Source organism: Sus scrofa, chromosome 9 (assembly GCF_054392235.1).
Source record: "Sus scrofa isolate SSC_HxYL_T2T_F1_AM1 chromosome 9, Sscrofa_HxYL_maternal_Yorkshire_Landrace_v2.0, whole genome shotgun sequence".
Taxonomy (NCBI): Eukaryota; Metazoa; Chordata; class Mammalia; order Artiodactyla; family Suidae; genus Sus; species Sus scrofa.
The window spans coordinates 5,833,966-5,847,313 of record NC_139391.1 but is presented as its reverse complement, the minus strand read 5'-3'; the positions used below and the strand labels follow the sequence as shown (position 1 = coordinate 5,847,313).

Below are 13,348 nucleotides of genomic sequence, written 5' to 3'. Positions count from 1 at the left end.
TAGTGACTGTGCTGTAGGCCGGCAGCTGTAGCTCTCATTCAGCCACTAGCCTGGGAACCTCCATATGCTGCAGGTGTGGCCCTAAAAAGCAAGAAATAAAAATAAAATTTAATTTATTGGGGTATAGTTGCTTCATAACATTGTATTAGTTTCAAGTGTACAGCAAAGTGAATTAATCTTACATGTACATATATCCATTCTTTTTTTCCATGTAAGTTATTACAAACTATTGAGTAGGTTTGCCTGTGCTTTATAGTAGGTTCTCATTAATCATCTATTTTATACAATAGTGTGTATATGTTATTCCTACCCTCCCAATTCTTCCCTCCCTGCAACAGTTTCACCTATGGTAACCGTAAGATTGGTTTTGAAAACTGTGAGTTTGTTTCTGTTTTTTTAAACAAAAACATTTTATATTTTTTTTATTAGATTCCACATATGTGATATCATATGATATTTATTTGTCTCTGTCTGACTTACTTCACTCAGTATGATAATCTCTAGGTCCATCCATGTTGCTGCAAATGGCATTATTTCTTTTTTATGACAGGATAATATTCCATTGTATATATGTACCACATCTTCTTTATCTCTGTCGATGGACATTTAGAGAAATGCAGGTCAAAACTACAATGATGTGTCACCTCACACGAGTCAAACTGGCTGTTATCAAAAAGTCTACAAGGAATAAATATTGGGAAGTGTGTGGAGAAAAGAGAACCCTCTTCCACTGTTGGGAGCATCTTTACGATCATGACCTTGAGCTCTTTGTTGGGTAAATTGCTTATATCCCTTTGGCTTAATTCTCCTTTGGGGGTTTTATTTTGTTTTTGTTTGGAACCTATTCTTCTGTCACCTCATTCTAATTTTCTGTTTTCATTTCTATGTATTAGGTAGGTCGGCTATGTGTTTCGATCTTGGCGAAGTATTGTTATGTAGGAGGTGTCTTGTGGGGCACAGCAGCATACTCCCATCTGGTCTTCTGGACACAGGCATGTGGGCTGCCTGGGTCCTTCTCTAATGGTGAGGCCAAATGCTGTGGGTGCATTCATAGGCGGGCTGGCACGTGGCCTGGTTGACTGCCAAACTGCGTTTGTGCAAAGGCAGTTGTCTTCCTGGTCCTGGCACAAAGGGAGTCCTGGGGCTGGTTGTGCCTGTTGGTGGGTGGGCAGAGTCCTTGCACAGCTGGCTACAGGGTCCAAATGATATGCTGTGTTGGTGCCACCCTGGCAGTGGGTAGGGCTGGTTCCTGGGGTTGCTGCTTGGGGGGTTCTTGGGAAACCAGGGCTTGTGCCAGTCCACTGGTAGGCAATGCTGTGACCCTTATATGGCTGGCTGCTTGGCCTGGGTGTTCCCTGGAATGGTTCTAACCAGTTGGTGGTTGGGGCCAACTACCTGGGGGTGTGGGTCTTGACTATATTATGTTTCTGCCCCTCCTACTGATCTTGTTGTGGTTCTTCCTTTTTAGTTGTGAAGAATGTTTTCTGCTAGTCTTCAGGTCATTCTCATTGATAGTTGTTCTGTAAAGAGTTGTAATTTTGGTGTGCTCCTCAGAGTAGGTGAGCTCAAGGTCTTCCAACTTGGCCGTCTTGTCCACACCTCTGCATATATCAGTGTGTTTTTTATTTGATACTTGCTTAGTAGACTCTTACGTGTTTGTACTGCATTTGGTCTCATGTTGAATATTTTCTTCCAAACAATTGATAATATAAATAAAACAAGCATTAATAAACTTTTGCTGTTTCATGTTTTAAGAGAATAAAAATATATTTATAAATATGCTCATGAATTTATGCTAATGTTATGTCAGTGGTGACTATATATGAATTTTAAGATATAGATGAATTTTGTAATTGTCTAAAAAAATTACGAAGATAGATATAACATAGGGGCAAATGGCTGGAAAAATGTCTGAATGAAAGAATAAAACAAATGCAGCCATTTGAAGCCTAGAATAACCCAGTAAAGAATAGTTTACAAATTATCCAGGAAAAGCCACTGCCTCCTGGTCATTACACACTAACCTCTAGTCTAGCAGTGGGAGGTGAACTAATCTAGTTCTGAATTCTATGAATGAGAAAATGAACTCAGATCCCAAAGACACTGATTTCTAATGACTTATTAAAGGCTTTGGAAGAAATATCTACATACACGTTCCTGACACAATTGCTCCAAGATAACAAGACATGGAGTTATTTAACTAGTATTTCCATTGCACCTCTCTGTATCTTGATACAAAAGCTAACCTCAAGCATGGCGAGAATTCCTGAGGAAAGTACAAGGCTAATTTCAATTATTATAGTCATTTTTGCCTTGGAAAGAGCAAATGAACCAGCAGGTCCCAAATCTGCTTGGTCTTAACCCCATAAATGATGGGATTTAACATAGGTGGAATGAGAATATAGACATTGGCCAGCAGAACGTGAATATGGAGTGGGATGTGGTGTCCAAACCGCTGCGTGAGGACTGAGAAGATCCCGGGTCCGTAAAAGAGGATGATGATGCAGACGTGGGAGCCACACGTGCTGAGCGCTTTGTGACGAGCATCTCGGGATGGCATGTGGAAGACGGCACGGAGAATCAGCATATATGAAACAAAAATTAGCACAACATCTAAGACCAAAGTTGACATTAGGACAAAAAAGCCATACCAAATGTTCAGTCGGATATCGTTACAGGAAATTTTCGCCAGGACAATGTGCTTACAAGCAGTGTTAGGGAGGATGTAATTTTTACAAAAAGTCAGTCTTTTCATAAGAAATATTACAGGAAAAACTGTACAATAACTTCTCAGAAAGATAGTTACTCCAATCTTCCTAATCAGCGGGGGTGTCAGAATAGTGGTGTATCTCAGAGGGTCGCATATGGCAACATAGCGGTCAAACGCCATCACCAGCAGGATGCCTGACTCATAGATGAAGGTGGAAGAGAGGAAGAATACTTGGGTAATGCAGCGATCCAGGGAGATCTCCCCAGCACGGAACCAGAAGATGGCCAGGGCCTGAGGGACTGTGCAGGTGGACAGGACCAGGTCGGCCCCGGCCAGCATGCACAGGAACAGGAACATGGGTTCATGCAGGCTGCGCCTCGTGAGGATGATGAAGATGAGCAGGCTGTTCCCAAGCAGCGCGATGACGTAGGAAATGAAGAAGGGGATGGAAATCCACAGGTGCTGGTCCTCAAGGCCGGGGATGCCCAGCAAGTAGAAGACGGTGTGGCTGACCCCAGTGCGGTTAAAGGAAAGCATACCTAGACATAGGACCTTGACCTGACTTCCTGTTTACAGACACAGTTGAAATATTCCAAGCTTACCTGATTCTTTTCCATATATTGAGCCGGGAACAATATAACATGAAAAAATGAATAAGATATTATCTCTTTTTTAAAAAATGAAGTAACAATCTTACAGAGAAGATGGACACTTAAATAGCTACCCAATATAATATGTTAAGGAAATATATTAATGGTACCAAAAAAAAAAAAAACCCTATTGTAGGAACCTGATGGAAATGAGTAATTCAGTCTATTTGGCTGTAGGATGTCATTGGATGGAGGTAAATTAGGTGGTGAATGAGATGAAGTCATTTGAGACTTTAAGGATAGACTGTTGTCATACAAATATGTAATGGATTTTTTACAGTTTTCAATCCTGTGGTTGTGTGATTACATCTATTATGCAAAGGTAAAAAGATAGAAGTGTTTTGGCTGTGATTACAAGTTAAGGAGCTTGGATGCTTTCCAAGTCAAGCACTAGGAGTTTTTAAATTGAGAGCATCAGATGTCCCTCTGCTTCCTTAATGCTAGACAAAAGTAAGTCTTAATATTTTCAAATGTCTACTTTAGGTCCCTCAGTCCTCTAGTCTGGATGGAGCCCTCTCCTTCCCTACCCCCCACAAGTTTACACCGCAACGATAAATAACTTACCTGCTTCACCTGCAGTCTTCAAAGCCTAGAAGTGGATGCATCAAGGAGGACTCTAGGTATTGGGTGTCAGGAAGCAGAGAATTTTATGCGTTTTTGCCTGAAGACTCCAGGGCAAGCTGCTACCCCAGGGAACCCAGATTTAGAGCTGCATTCCCAGTGTGCCCCCTCTGTGGCTACACGTGGGTCAAGTTATGCTTCTCTGTGTCTGTCAACACCAACCGCTCCTCCACAATGCCATCCCCAGACAGGGTGTGCACATATCTTATTTCCAATAAATAGTTTACATCATTACACTAAACATTCCTCTTTCCATTTTAATGAGAATTAGTAACTATTAATCTTGTCTTAAACAGCAGAAATAAAATGACTATCAGACATTGAGACACTTAGAAGAATTTTTTTTTTTTTTTGGTCTGTGCTCAGGGCATGTGGAAGTTCCCAGGCCAGAGTTCAAACCTGCACCAGAGCATAGACCCAAGCTGCTGCAATGACAGTGCCAGATCCTTAACCCATTGTGCCACAAGGGAACTCCTGAGACACTATAAAAATATTTATTCCTAAAGCGTTTTCTTTGTAATTTTGATAAATTTATTTATTTTAAATTTTGGCAAATTTATTTTTTTATTTTTTTTTTCCTGATGTACAGCATGGGGATCAAGTTACTCTTACATGTATACATTTTTTTCACTCTTTGTTCTGTTGCAATATGAGTATCTAGACGTAGTTCTCAATGCTACTCAGCAGAATCTCCTTGTAAATCTATTCTAAGTTGTATCTGATAACCCCAAGCTCCTGATCCCTCCCACTCCCTCCCTCTCCCGTCGGGCAGCTACAAGTTTATTCTCCAAGTCCATGATTTTCTTTTTTGTGGAGATGTTCATTTGTGCTGGATATTAGATTCCAGTTATAAGTGATATCATATGGTATTTGTCTTTGTCTTTCTGACTCATTTCACTCAGGATGAGATTCTCTAGTTCCATCCATGTTGCTGCAAATGGCATTATGTCATTCTTTTTATGGCTGAGGAGTATTCCATTGTGTATATATACCACATCTTCCTAATCCAATCATCTGTCGATGGACATTTGGGTTATTTCCATGTCTTGGCTATTGTGAATAGTGCTGCAATGAACATGCAGGTGCATGTGTCTCTTTTAAATAGAGTTTTGTCCGGATAGATGCCCAAGAGTGGGATTGTGGGGTCATATGGAAGTTCTATGGATAGATTTCTAAGGTATCTCCAAACTGTTCTCCATAGTGGCTGTACCAGTTGACATTCCCACCAGCAGTGCAGGAGGGTTCCCTTTTCTCCACAGCCCCTCCAGCACTTGTTATTTGTGGATTTATTAATGATGGCCATTCTGACTGGTGTGAGGTGGTATCTCATAGTAATTTTGATTTGCATTTCTCTAATAATCAGCATTGTTGAGCATTTTTTCGTGTGTTTGCTGGCCATCTGTATATCTTCTTTGGAGAAATGTCTATTCAGGTCTTTTGCCCATTTTTCCATTGGTTGATTGGTTTTTTTGCTGTTGAGTTGTATAAGTTGCTTATGTATTCTAGAGATTAAGCCCTTGTCCGTTGCATCATTTGAAACTGTTTTCTCCCATTCTGTAAGTTGTCCTTTTCTTTTTTCTTTTTTCTTTTTTTTTTTTTTTTTTTTTTTTTGGTTTCCTTTGCTGTGCAAAAGCTTTTCAGTTTGATGAGGTCCCACGGGTTTATTTTTGCTCTCATTTCTATTGCTTTGGGAGACTGACCTGAGAAAATATTCATGATGTTGATGTCAGAGAGTGTTTTGCCTATGTTTTCTTCTAGGAGTTGGATGGTGTCCTGTCGTATATTTAAGTCTTTCAGCCATTTGGAGTTTATTTTTGTGCATGGTGTGAGGGTGTGTTCTAGTTTCATTGCTTTGCATGCAGCTGTCCAGGTTTCCCAGCAATGCTTGCTGAATAGACTTTCTTTTTCCCATTTGATGTTCTTGCCTCCCTTGTCAAAGATTAATTGACCATAGGTGTCAGGGTTTATTTCCGGATTCTCTATTCTGTTCCATTGGTCTGTCTGTCTGTTTTGATACCAGTACCACACTGTTTTGATGACTGTGGCTTTGTAGTATTTCTTGAAGTCTGGGAGAGTTATGTCTCCTGCTTGGTTTTTGTTTCTCAGGATTGCTTTGGCGATTCTGGGTCTTTTGTGGTTCCATATAAATGTTTGGATTGTTTGTTCTAGTTCTGTGAAAAATGTCATGGGTAATTTGATAGGGATTGCATTGAATCTGTAGATTGCTTTGGGTGGTATGGCCATTTTTACAATACTGATTTTTCCAATCCAGGAACATGGAATATCTTTCCATTTCTTTATGTCATCTTTGATTTTTTGATTAAAATTTTATAGTTCTCGGCATAGAGGTCCTTTACCTCTTTGGTCAGGTTTATTCCAAGGTATTTGATTTTGTGAGGTGAAATTTTAAAAAGTATTGTATTTTTGTATTCCTTTTCTAATATTTCATTGCTGGTATACAGAAATGCAACTGACTTCTGAATGTTAATCTTATATCCTGCTACTTTGCTGAATTTATGAATCAGTTCAAGGAGTTTTGGGGTTGAGTCCTTAGGGTTTTCTAGGTATAGTATCATGTCATCTGCATACAGTGACAGTTTGATTTCTTCTCTTCCTATATGGATGCCATTTATTTCTTTGGTTTGTCTAATTGCTGTGGCTAGGACTTCCAAAACTATGTTGAAGAGCAGTGGTGAGAGTGGGCATCCCTGTCTTGTTCCAGATTTGCATGAGAAGGCTTTCAGTTTTTCTCCATTGAGTATTATATTTGCTGTGAGTTTATCATAAATGGCTTTGATTATGTTCAGGAATGTTCCCTCTATACCCATTTTGGTGAGGGTCTTGATCATGAATGGATGTTGAACTTTGTCAAATGCTTTTTCTGCGTCTCTTGAGATGATCATATGATTTTTGACTTTTCTTTTGTTAATACGGTGTATGGCATTGATTGATTTGCGTATGTTGAACCATCCTTGTGAACCTGGGATGAACCCCACCTGGTCACGGTGTATAATTTTTTTTGATATGTTATTGGATTTGGTTGGTTAAGATTTTGTTGAGAATTTTTCCATCTATATTCATCAACGATATTGGCTGATAGTTTCCTTTTTTGGTGTTATCTTTGTCTGGTTTTGGAGTGAGGGTCATGGTGGCATCATAGAATGTCTTTGCCTTCCTCAAAAAAGAAGAAATATCCCAAATTGACTTTAACCCTCCACCTAAATGAATTAGAAAAAGAAGAACACAAAAGACCTAAAGTCAGCAGAAGGAAGGAAATTCTAAAGATCAAAGAAGAAATCAATAAAATAGAGATTCAAAAAACAATAGAGAAAATTAATAAAAGTACGAGCTGGTTCTTCCAAAAGGTAAAAAAAAATTGACAAACCCCTGGCCAGACTCACTAAAAAGAGGAGAGAAAGAACCCAAATAAACAAAATTATAAATGAAAAAGGGGAAATCACAACAGATTCTGCAGAAATACAAAAAACCATAAGAGAATACTATGAACAACTATGTGCCAACAAATTTGACAATCTGTAAGAAATGGACAATTTTCTAGAATCTTACTGCCTGCCAAAACTGAATCAAGGAGAAACAGACCAAGTGGTCACTAGAAATGAAATTGAAGATGTCATAAAATCACTCCCTACAAATTAAAGTCCAGGACCAGATGGGCTTCACAGGCAAATTCTATCAAACATACAAAGAGGATCCGGTACCCATCCTCCTTAAACTTTTTCAAAAGGTTGAAGAAGAAGGAATACTCCCAAAGACAATTTGGCAAATTTAAAATGAAGTTTTCATATTCTAGAAACCAAAGTAATGAGTTTTATTTTTTAATATGAGAAAACTATCAAAACTAATACTTGAATTCAGCCATGTCATAGAATGTGGTTTAAAATACATAAATAAATTGTATTCTTCTATATGAGTATCAAGTAACCATAAAATTAAATTAAGAAGTATATCATTTACTACAGAATCAGTGCCTCCATTAAATATCTACGAACCAGTTTAACAAGTTCAGGGTCTTCATACAGAAAACTACAAAACATCGCTGAGAAAAATCAAAGCAGACCTATATAAAAGATGAGATACTTCATGTCAGTGGATTGGAAGACTCAATATTATTGATTCCAGGTATATCCAGAATTGAATTTATAGATTCAATGCAACTGCAATTATATTCCTAGCAGCATTTTTAGAAGCAGATTTATAAATTGATTCTAAACTTTGTTATCGAAAGGCAAAAGAACTTGAATAGCTAAAGCCATTTGGAAAAGAAGAACAATGTTAAAGAAGCTACTCTACCAGAAATAAATATTTACTATAAAGCTTCAGTAGTGTGGTACTAACATAAAAAACAGACAAAACATAAATGGAATAGAATAGAACATAGATCCAAGAACTGGAAACTCAATTATAGGGACATTTGGTTTTTCAATACCTCTGACAAAACAATCCAATTAATAATGAAGAGTCAAATTAAAAAATGGTTCTAGTAAAACTGCATATCTCTATGGAAACAAATAGATTTCTATTCTTAAATTACACTGTTCCTAAAAATTAATTCAAGAATGACCATAGATCTAAACATAAAGATATAAACCATAAAGCCTTTAGAAGAAAACAAGGAGAATCTTTCTGTGACATGAGGGTAGTGAAAGATTTATTACCAACTCACAGAAAGAATAAGCAAAACATATTTGGGGGAATTTCTTCTCTCTCTCTCTTTTTCTTTTTTAGCCTCCCTACAGCATATGGAGTTCCTGGGCCAGAGGTCAGCTCTGAGTGACAGTTGGGACCTAAGCTGCTGCAGCAGCAATGCTGGGTCCTTTTTAACCCAGTGTGTCTACCTGGAGATTAAACCTGCGTCTTGGTGCTCCCAATCTCACTGTGTGGCAGTGGGAACTCCAAAACTCAAAAAGGTATATGCACCGTGTGTTCATACTAGCACTATTCACTATAGCCAGGACTTTAGTCTGCTTTTTCTTAAGATCTTCAGCTGGCTCCATGAGACTCACCCACATTGTGGAGAGTAATGTGTTTTGCCCAAAGTCAATGTTAATTGTGTATGGGGGAAATAATGATAAAAAATAAATTAAAAAAATGTTAATTGCATCTGAAAAATATCTTAACAGCAGCATCCAGACCATTGTTTGACCAGATATCTGGGTCTTGTGACCTAGGCGATTTGACTAGTAGGTTACATTAACCATCAGCTTCCATCAATGAGTGGACATTTTTTTTATAATGAAAGGAGAACTCGTCAAAAACAACAACAAAATAATTTTTATCAAGCTCCTCTCTAATTTAAGTGGGAGGAGAGTTCTTCTGAATCAGCTTCTTAAATCATTTTGACTAGAATTCTGCAGTTTTATTACCCTATACAAACATAAAAATCCTTCATAAATGTAAACTGTTTTTCCTTTACAAATATTTACTATTTACTTTGATTAGCTAAATACAAATTAAAATATATGAACATACTGTAAAAAGGAGGAGATAATTTTATCAAGAGGAACTTTACCGAATAAGAAAATTGAACATAGGTAACTTAGTAGCAAAAGAAAAAGATGATACAGAATGTTTTTACAGTTGACCTTGGCTCACACAGGTAGATTTAAATAAGATATTAAAATATTCTTATGTAAATATTTAAAACATCATTATTATAAACTCTAAAGCTTAAATGTCTTTAAACATATGGCATACATCGAATTTCAAGTTTGTCTAAACTTTGAAGGAATATATTTATTATACTCAGTTTAAAAATAATTTATATGTTAATTTCAAATGACGTGCTGAGTAAAAATAGAATCAATATTTGATAATGCCCATTAAAAGGGAAACGGGAATATTTGTGTAGTAATACTGTTTATTAATTGGGAAAACCACATGGGCCCACCTGTCCAGGAATGACGCTGTGGGCGCAGGGTGGTATGAACAGGGTTGGAGAGCCGTAATGATGTGACCCAAATGGACAGTTGTTGAAAGGACGGCTCTATGTGTACACTCCCTGGGGTAATGTTGTCCCTGAGGCCTTCAGGCAAATGCATAATATCTCAGACCCTTGGTTCCCATCGCTCTGAAAGTCCTGTGGTGTGTAGCTCGTGAGAACGCCATATGAAGAAGGTGAGTGAAATTGCATTGCTGTGGGGAGAAATTTCAGGGGAAAACGTGCTCCTGAATAGTTGTTATGGGTCCTAACCTAGGCTGAAAATATTAGGACCTTTCTCTGGTATGAAATAGACCCAATTGGAGAGAACAGAGCAGTATATACATCATAGAAATTGGCAAACACTATGTAATAGGCCTTTTATATTACTTTACTTCATTTTATTTTATTTATCCTTATTTATTTATTTTTGCCCCACCCAGGGCATATGGAAGTTCCCATGTGAGGGATCAAATCTGAGCCACAGCTGTGACCAACACCACAGCTACAGCAACACCAGATCCTTAACCTACTGTGCTGGGCTGTGGATCAAACCCTGTGCCTCCACAGTGACCTGAGCTGCTGCAGGCAGATCCTTAACCTGCTGTGCCACAGCAGGAGCTCCAACTTATTTTTTGGATGAGCCAGTTTAGCAGTACACCACTGGGCCTGCGTCACAATTATAGAATGTTCCAGAACAGAAAGTGCTGTAATGGAGGGAGAGTGTGGGAACACTGGGTTTGAGGGACCTGAGTCCATGGATTGGCCCCAGATCCTGATTCCTGTAAACATCCCAGGTATTTATTCAGGGGCTTATTCATGACTTCCTGCCCTGATCTAATCATCCCACCCATGCAACATTTGTTATTTGTTATTGCATTAAATTGCTAGAGGTTTTGAAGTCTTACACTATGCCTCAGCGTGCTAGGTTCTGAAATGCACAAAGGATATCACACAAACCACAGAAAGTTCACCATCTGTTGCCAGATAATCAGATATGCTCCTGTCTATGAGATAGGTACTCTGATACTAGACTCCCTGTGAAAGCAGGAGAAAAACAAACTGAGGGAAAGACGTGTCAGGCAGATGGTGAGAAGCTCCCTGAATAGAGAAAGTTCTCTTAGCAGAACAAAGCGGGATGCTAAAGGCATCTGGATCAAGACTGTGAAAACCTGCGTGAGGCATTGGAGAGGTTTCTCAGAGTGATGCTGGATTAGGCAACCAACTCCTCTAGTACATGGAAGGTTACCTTTGAACCAGACTTTATTTCTTGAGCTCCTTAGCTCTATTCTGTGCCTCTCATAAGAAAAACTCTCTTTGCCATTCTACCTTCCTATTGGAATATTATACTATCTTCAAGAGGTACTTCAGCTATGTACTTCAAAATCTTCACAGATAGAGAAATAATTGCTTCCTCCTTTTTTTTTACTATATTAGTTTTATTTTGCACACCTGAGATATTAACTTAATAATTTAGTTTTCTTGGTTACATAAGTATCTATATTGTTTTTGTGATTAAGATCTCATTTCGAGAATAAACTTCTTCATCTTTCTGTATAACATAGCCATGGCATCTTCTGAACTGAATGGGATCAGGAAGGTGCCAAAGTGCTGATGATACCAAAGAAAATCTTCAAATATAATCTGCATTTTCCCCCCCTATCTCTGCACATAGACGGTGGAGTCCTAGTGGACATGACTGCCTTTAACCGCACTGGGGTCAGCCACACCGTCTTCTACTTGCTGGGCATCCCCGGCCTTGAGGACCAGCACCTGTGGATTTCCATCCCCTTCTTCCTTTCCTACGTCACCGCCCTGCTTGGGAACAGTCTGCTCATCTTCCTCATCCTCACGAGGCGCAGCCTGCATGAACCCATGTTCCTGTTCCTGTGCATGCTGGCCGGGGCCGACCTGGTCCTGTCCACCTGCACAGTCCCTCAGGCCCTGGCCATCTTCTGGTTCCGTGCTGGGGACATCTCCCTGGATCGCTGCATCACACAGGTGTTTTTCCTCTCTTCCACCTTCATCTATGAGTCAGGCATCTTGCTGGTAATGGCGTTTGACCGCTACGTTGCCATATGCTACCCTCTGAGATACACCACTGTCCTTACACATGCACTGGTAGGGAAAACTGGAGTGACTGTCTTTCTGAGAAGTTTTGGTACAATATTCCCCATAATATTTCTTCTGAAGAGACTGACCTTCTGCAAAAGTAACATCCTTTCTAACACTGCTTGTAAGCACATTGTCTTGGCTCGTGTTTCCTGTGATGACATACGTGTGAATATCTGGTATGGGTTTTTCGTCCTAATGTCAACTCTGGTTGTAGATGTTGTGCTCATTTTTATGTCTTATGTGCTGATTCTCCGTGCTGTCTTCCACACCCCTTCCCGAGATGCTCGCCACAAAGCTCTCAACACATGTGGCTCCCACGTGTGTGTCATCATTCTCTTCTACGCACCTGGCATCTTCTCAGTCCTCACTCAGCGGTTTGGACGTCACATCTCACCCCACGTTCATGTTCTGCTGGCCAATGTCTATATTCTGGCCCCACCTATGCTGAACCCCATCATTTATGGGATCAGGACCAAACAGATCAGGGACCAGGTGGTTCACGTGTTCTTTACAAGGCAGACATGAAGGTGCTGATGGAAATTAACGTTGTGCTTTTCTCAAAAATTCTCCCTGGGCTTGAGGTAAGCTTTAGCATCAGTCTGCTTTTCTTTTCTTGATCACTGATCATAAAGTTTTTCTTCTTTTTACATCAAGCATTTCTTAGTTTTAGACTACTATGCTAATAAAAAAATCTATTAGAGGCTACAAATAATATTATCTTCCATCACAAGTGTTTTTCTGTCTTCTGTGGTTCAGATAAGGTGAGCAGCTGATCACTCTACCCCGTGATAAGACCAGGTTTCAGCAGTTTAGTCACATTCTGTCTTTGTCTTTTATGCTCTTATTTCTAGGACAGAACTAACCAGCGATTTAAACTAAGATCCTGGAAGACCTTTTTCTCCTCAATCTTAAAAATAACTGTGGAAGACTCACTTTTTCCTTCTAGAGATCTTTTAACTTAGCTTTTCAGATTTCATGTTTTGTAGCCTCAAAAGCAAAAAATGACAGAAAATGAGAGGTTAGAATACAGTTAGTTACACCCACTCCTGCTGGTAAGGTTTTCTGACTTAGGAATCATAGGAATGCAACGGATTTCATATGGCCTTTTAGATCTCCTGGTTTAGACACCAGCATTTAGTGCAGCCACAGTATTCAGCACCTGTCCCATAGGAAAAAAGAGCTATGCATTTGAGGTCTCCAAGTTTTGAAATTTTTATTGCAGTCCTATGTAGCCTCTAAAAGCTCTGCTGGCTTCACTTTCCTCCAGGAGAAGCCTTCTTCCTGGGCCAAGACTGATCCTTAGCCTACACCCAG

The 13,348-nt window shown here is 39.3% G+C and overlaps 2 protein-coding genes across 2 annotated transcripts; one reads left to right on the top strand and one right to left on the bottom strand.

Annotated features, from left to right (window-relative positions):
- Window positions 1-2,302: 2,302 nt before the first annotated feature.
- LOC110255388 (olfactory receptor 52B4-like) lies at window positions 2,303-3,256 on the bottom strand. The gene has a single exon (XM_084978230.1). It carries the CDS (start codon window positions 3,245-3,247, stop codon window positions 2,303-2,305), a length of 945 nt encoding a protein of 314 aa, XP_084834356.1. The 5' UTR covers window positions 3,248-3,256.
- Window positions 3,257-11,614: 8,358 nt separating this feature from the next.
- Window positions 11,615-12,559, top strand: LOC100517357 (olfactory receptor 52B4-like). The gene has a single exon (XM_003129582.3). It carries the CDS (start codon window positions 11,615-11,617, stop codon window positions 12,557-12,559), a length of 945 nt encoding a protein of 314 aa, XP_003129630.3.
- Window positions 12,560-13,348: the final 789 nt, after the last annotated feature.

Coding starts and splice junctions, on each gene's coding strand:
- LOC110255388 (XM_084978230.1), bottom strand. CDS start 3,247: ATGCTTTCCTTTAACCGCACTGGGGTCAGCCACACCGTCTTCTACTTG.
- LOC100517357 (XM_003129582.3), top strand. CDS start 11,615: ATGACTGCCTTTAACCGCACTGGGGTCAGCCACACCGTCTTCTACTTG.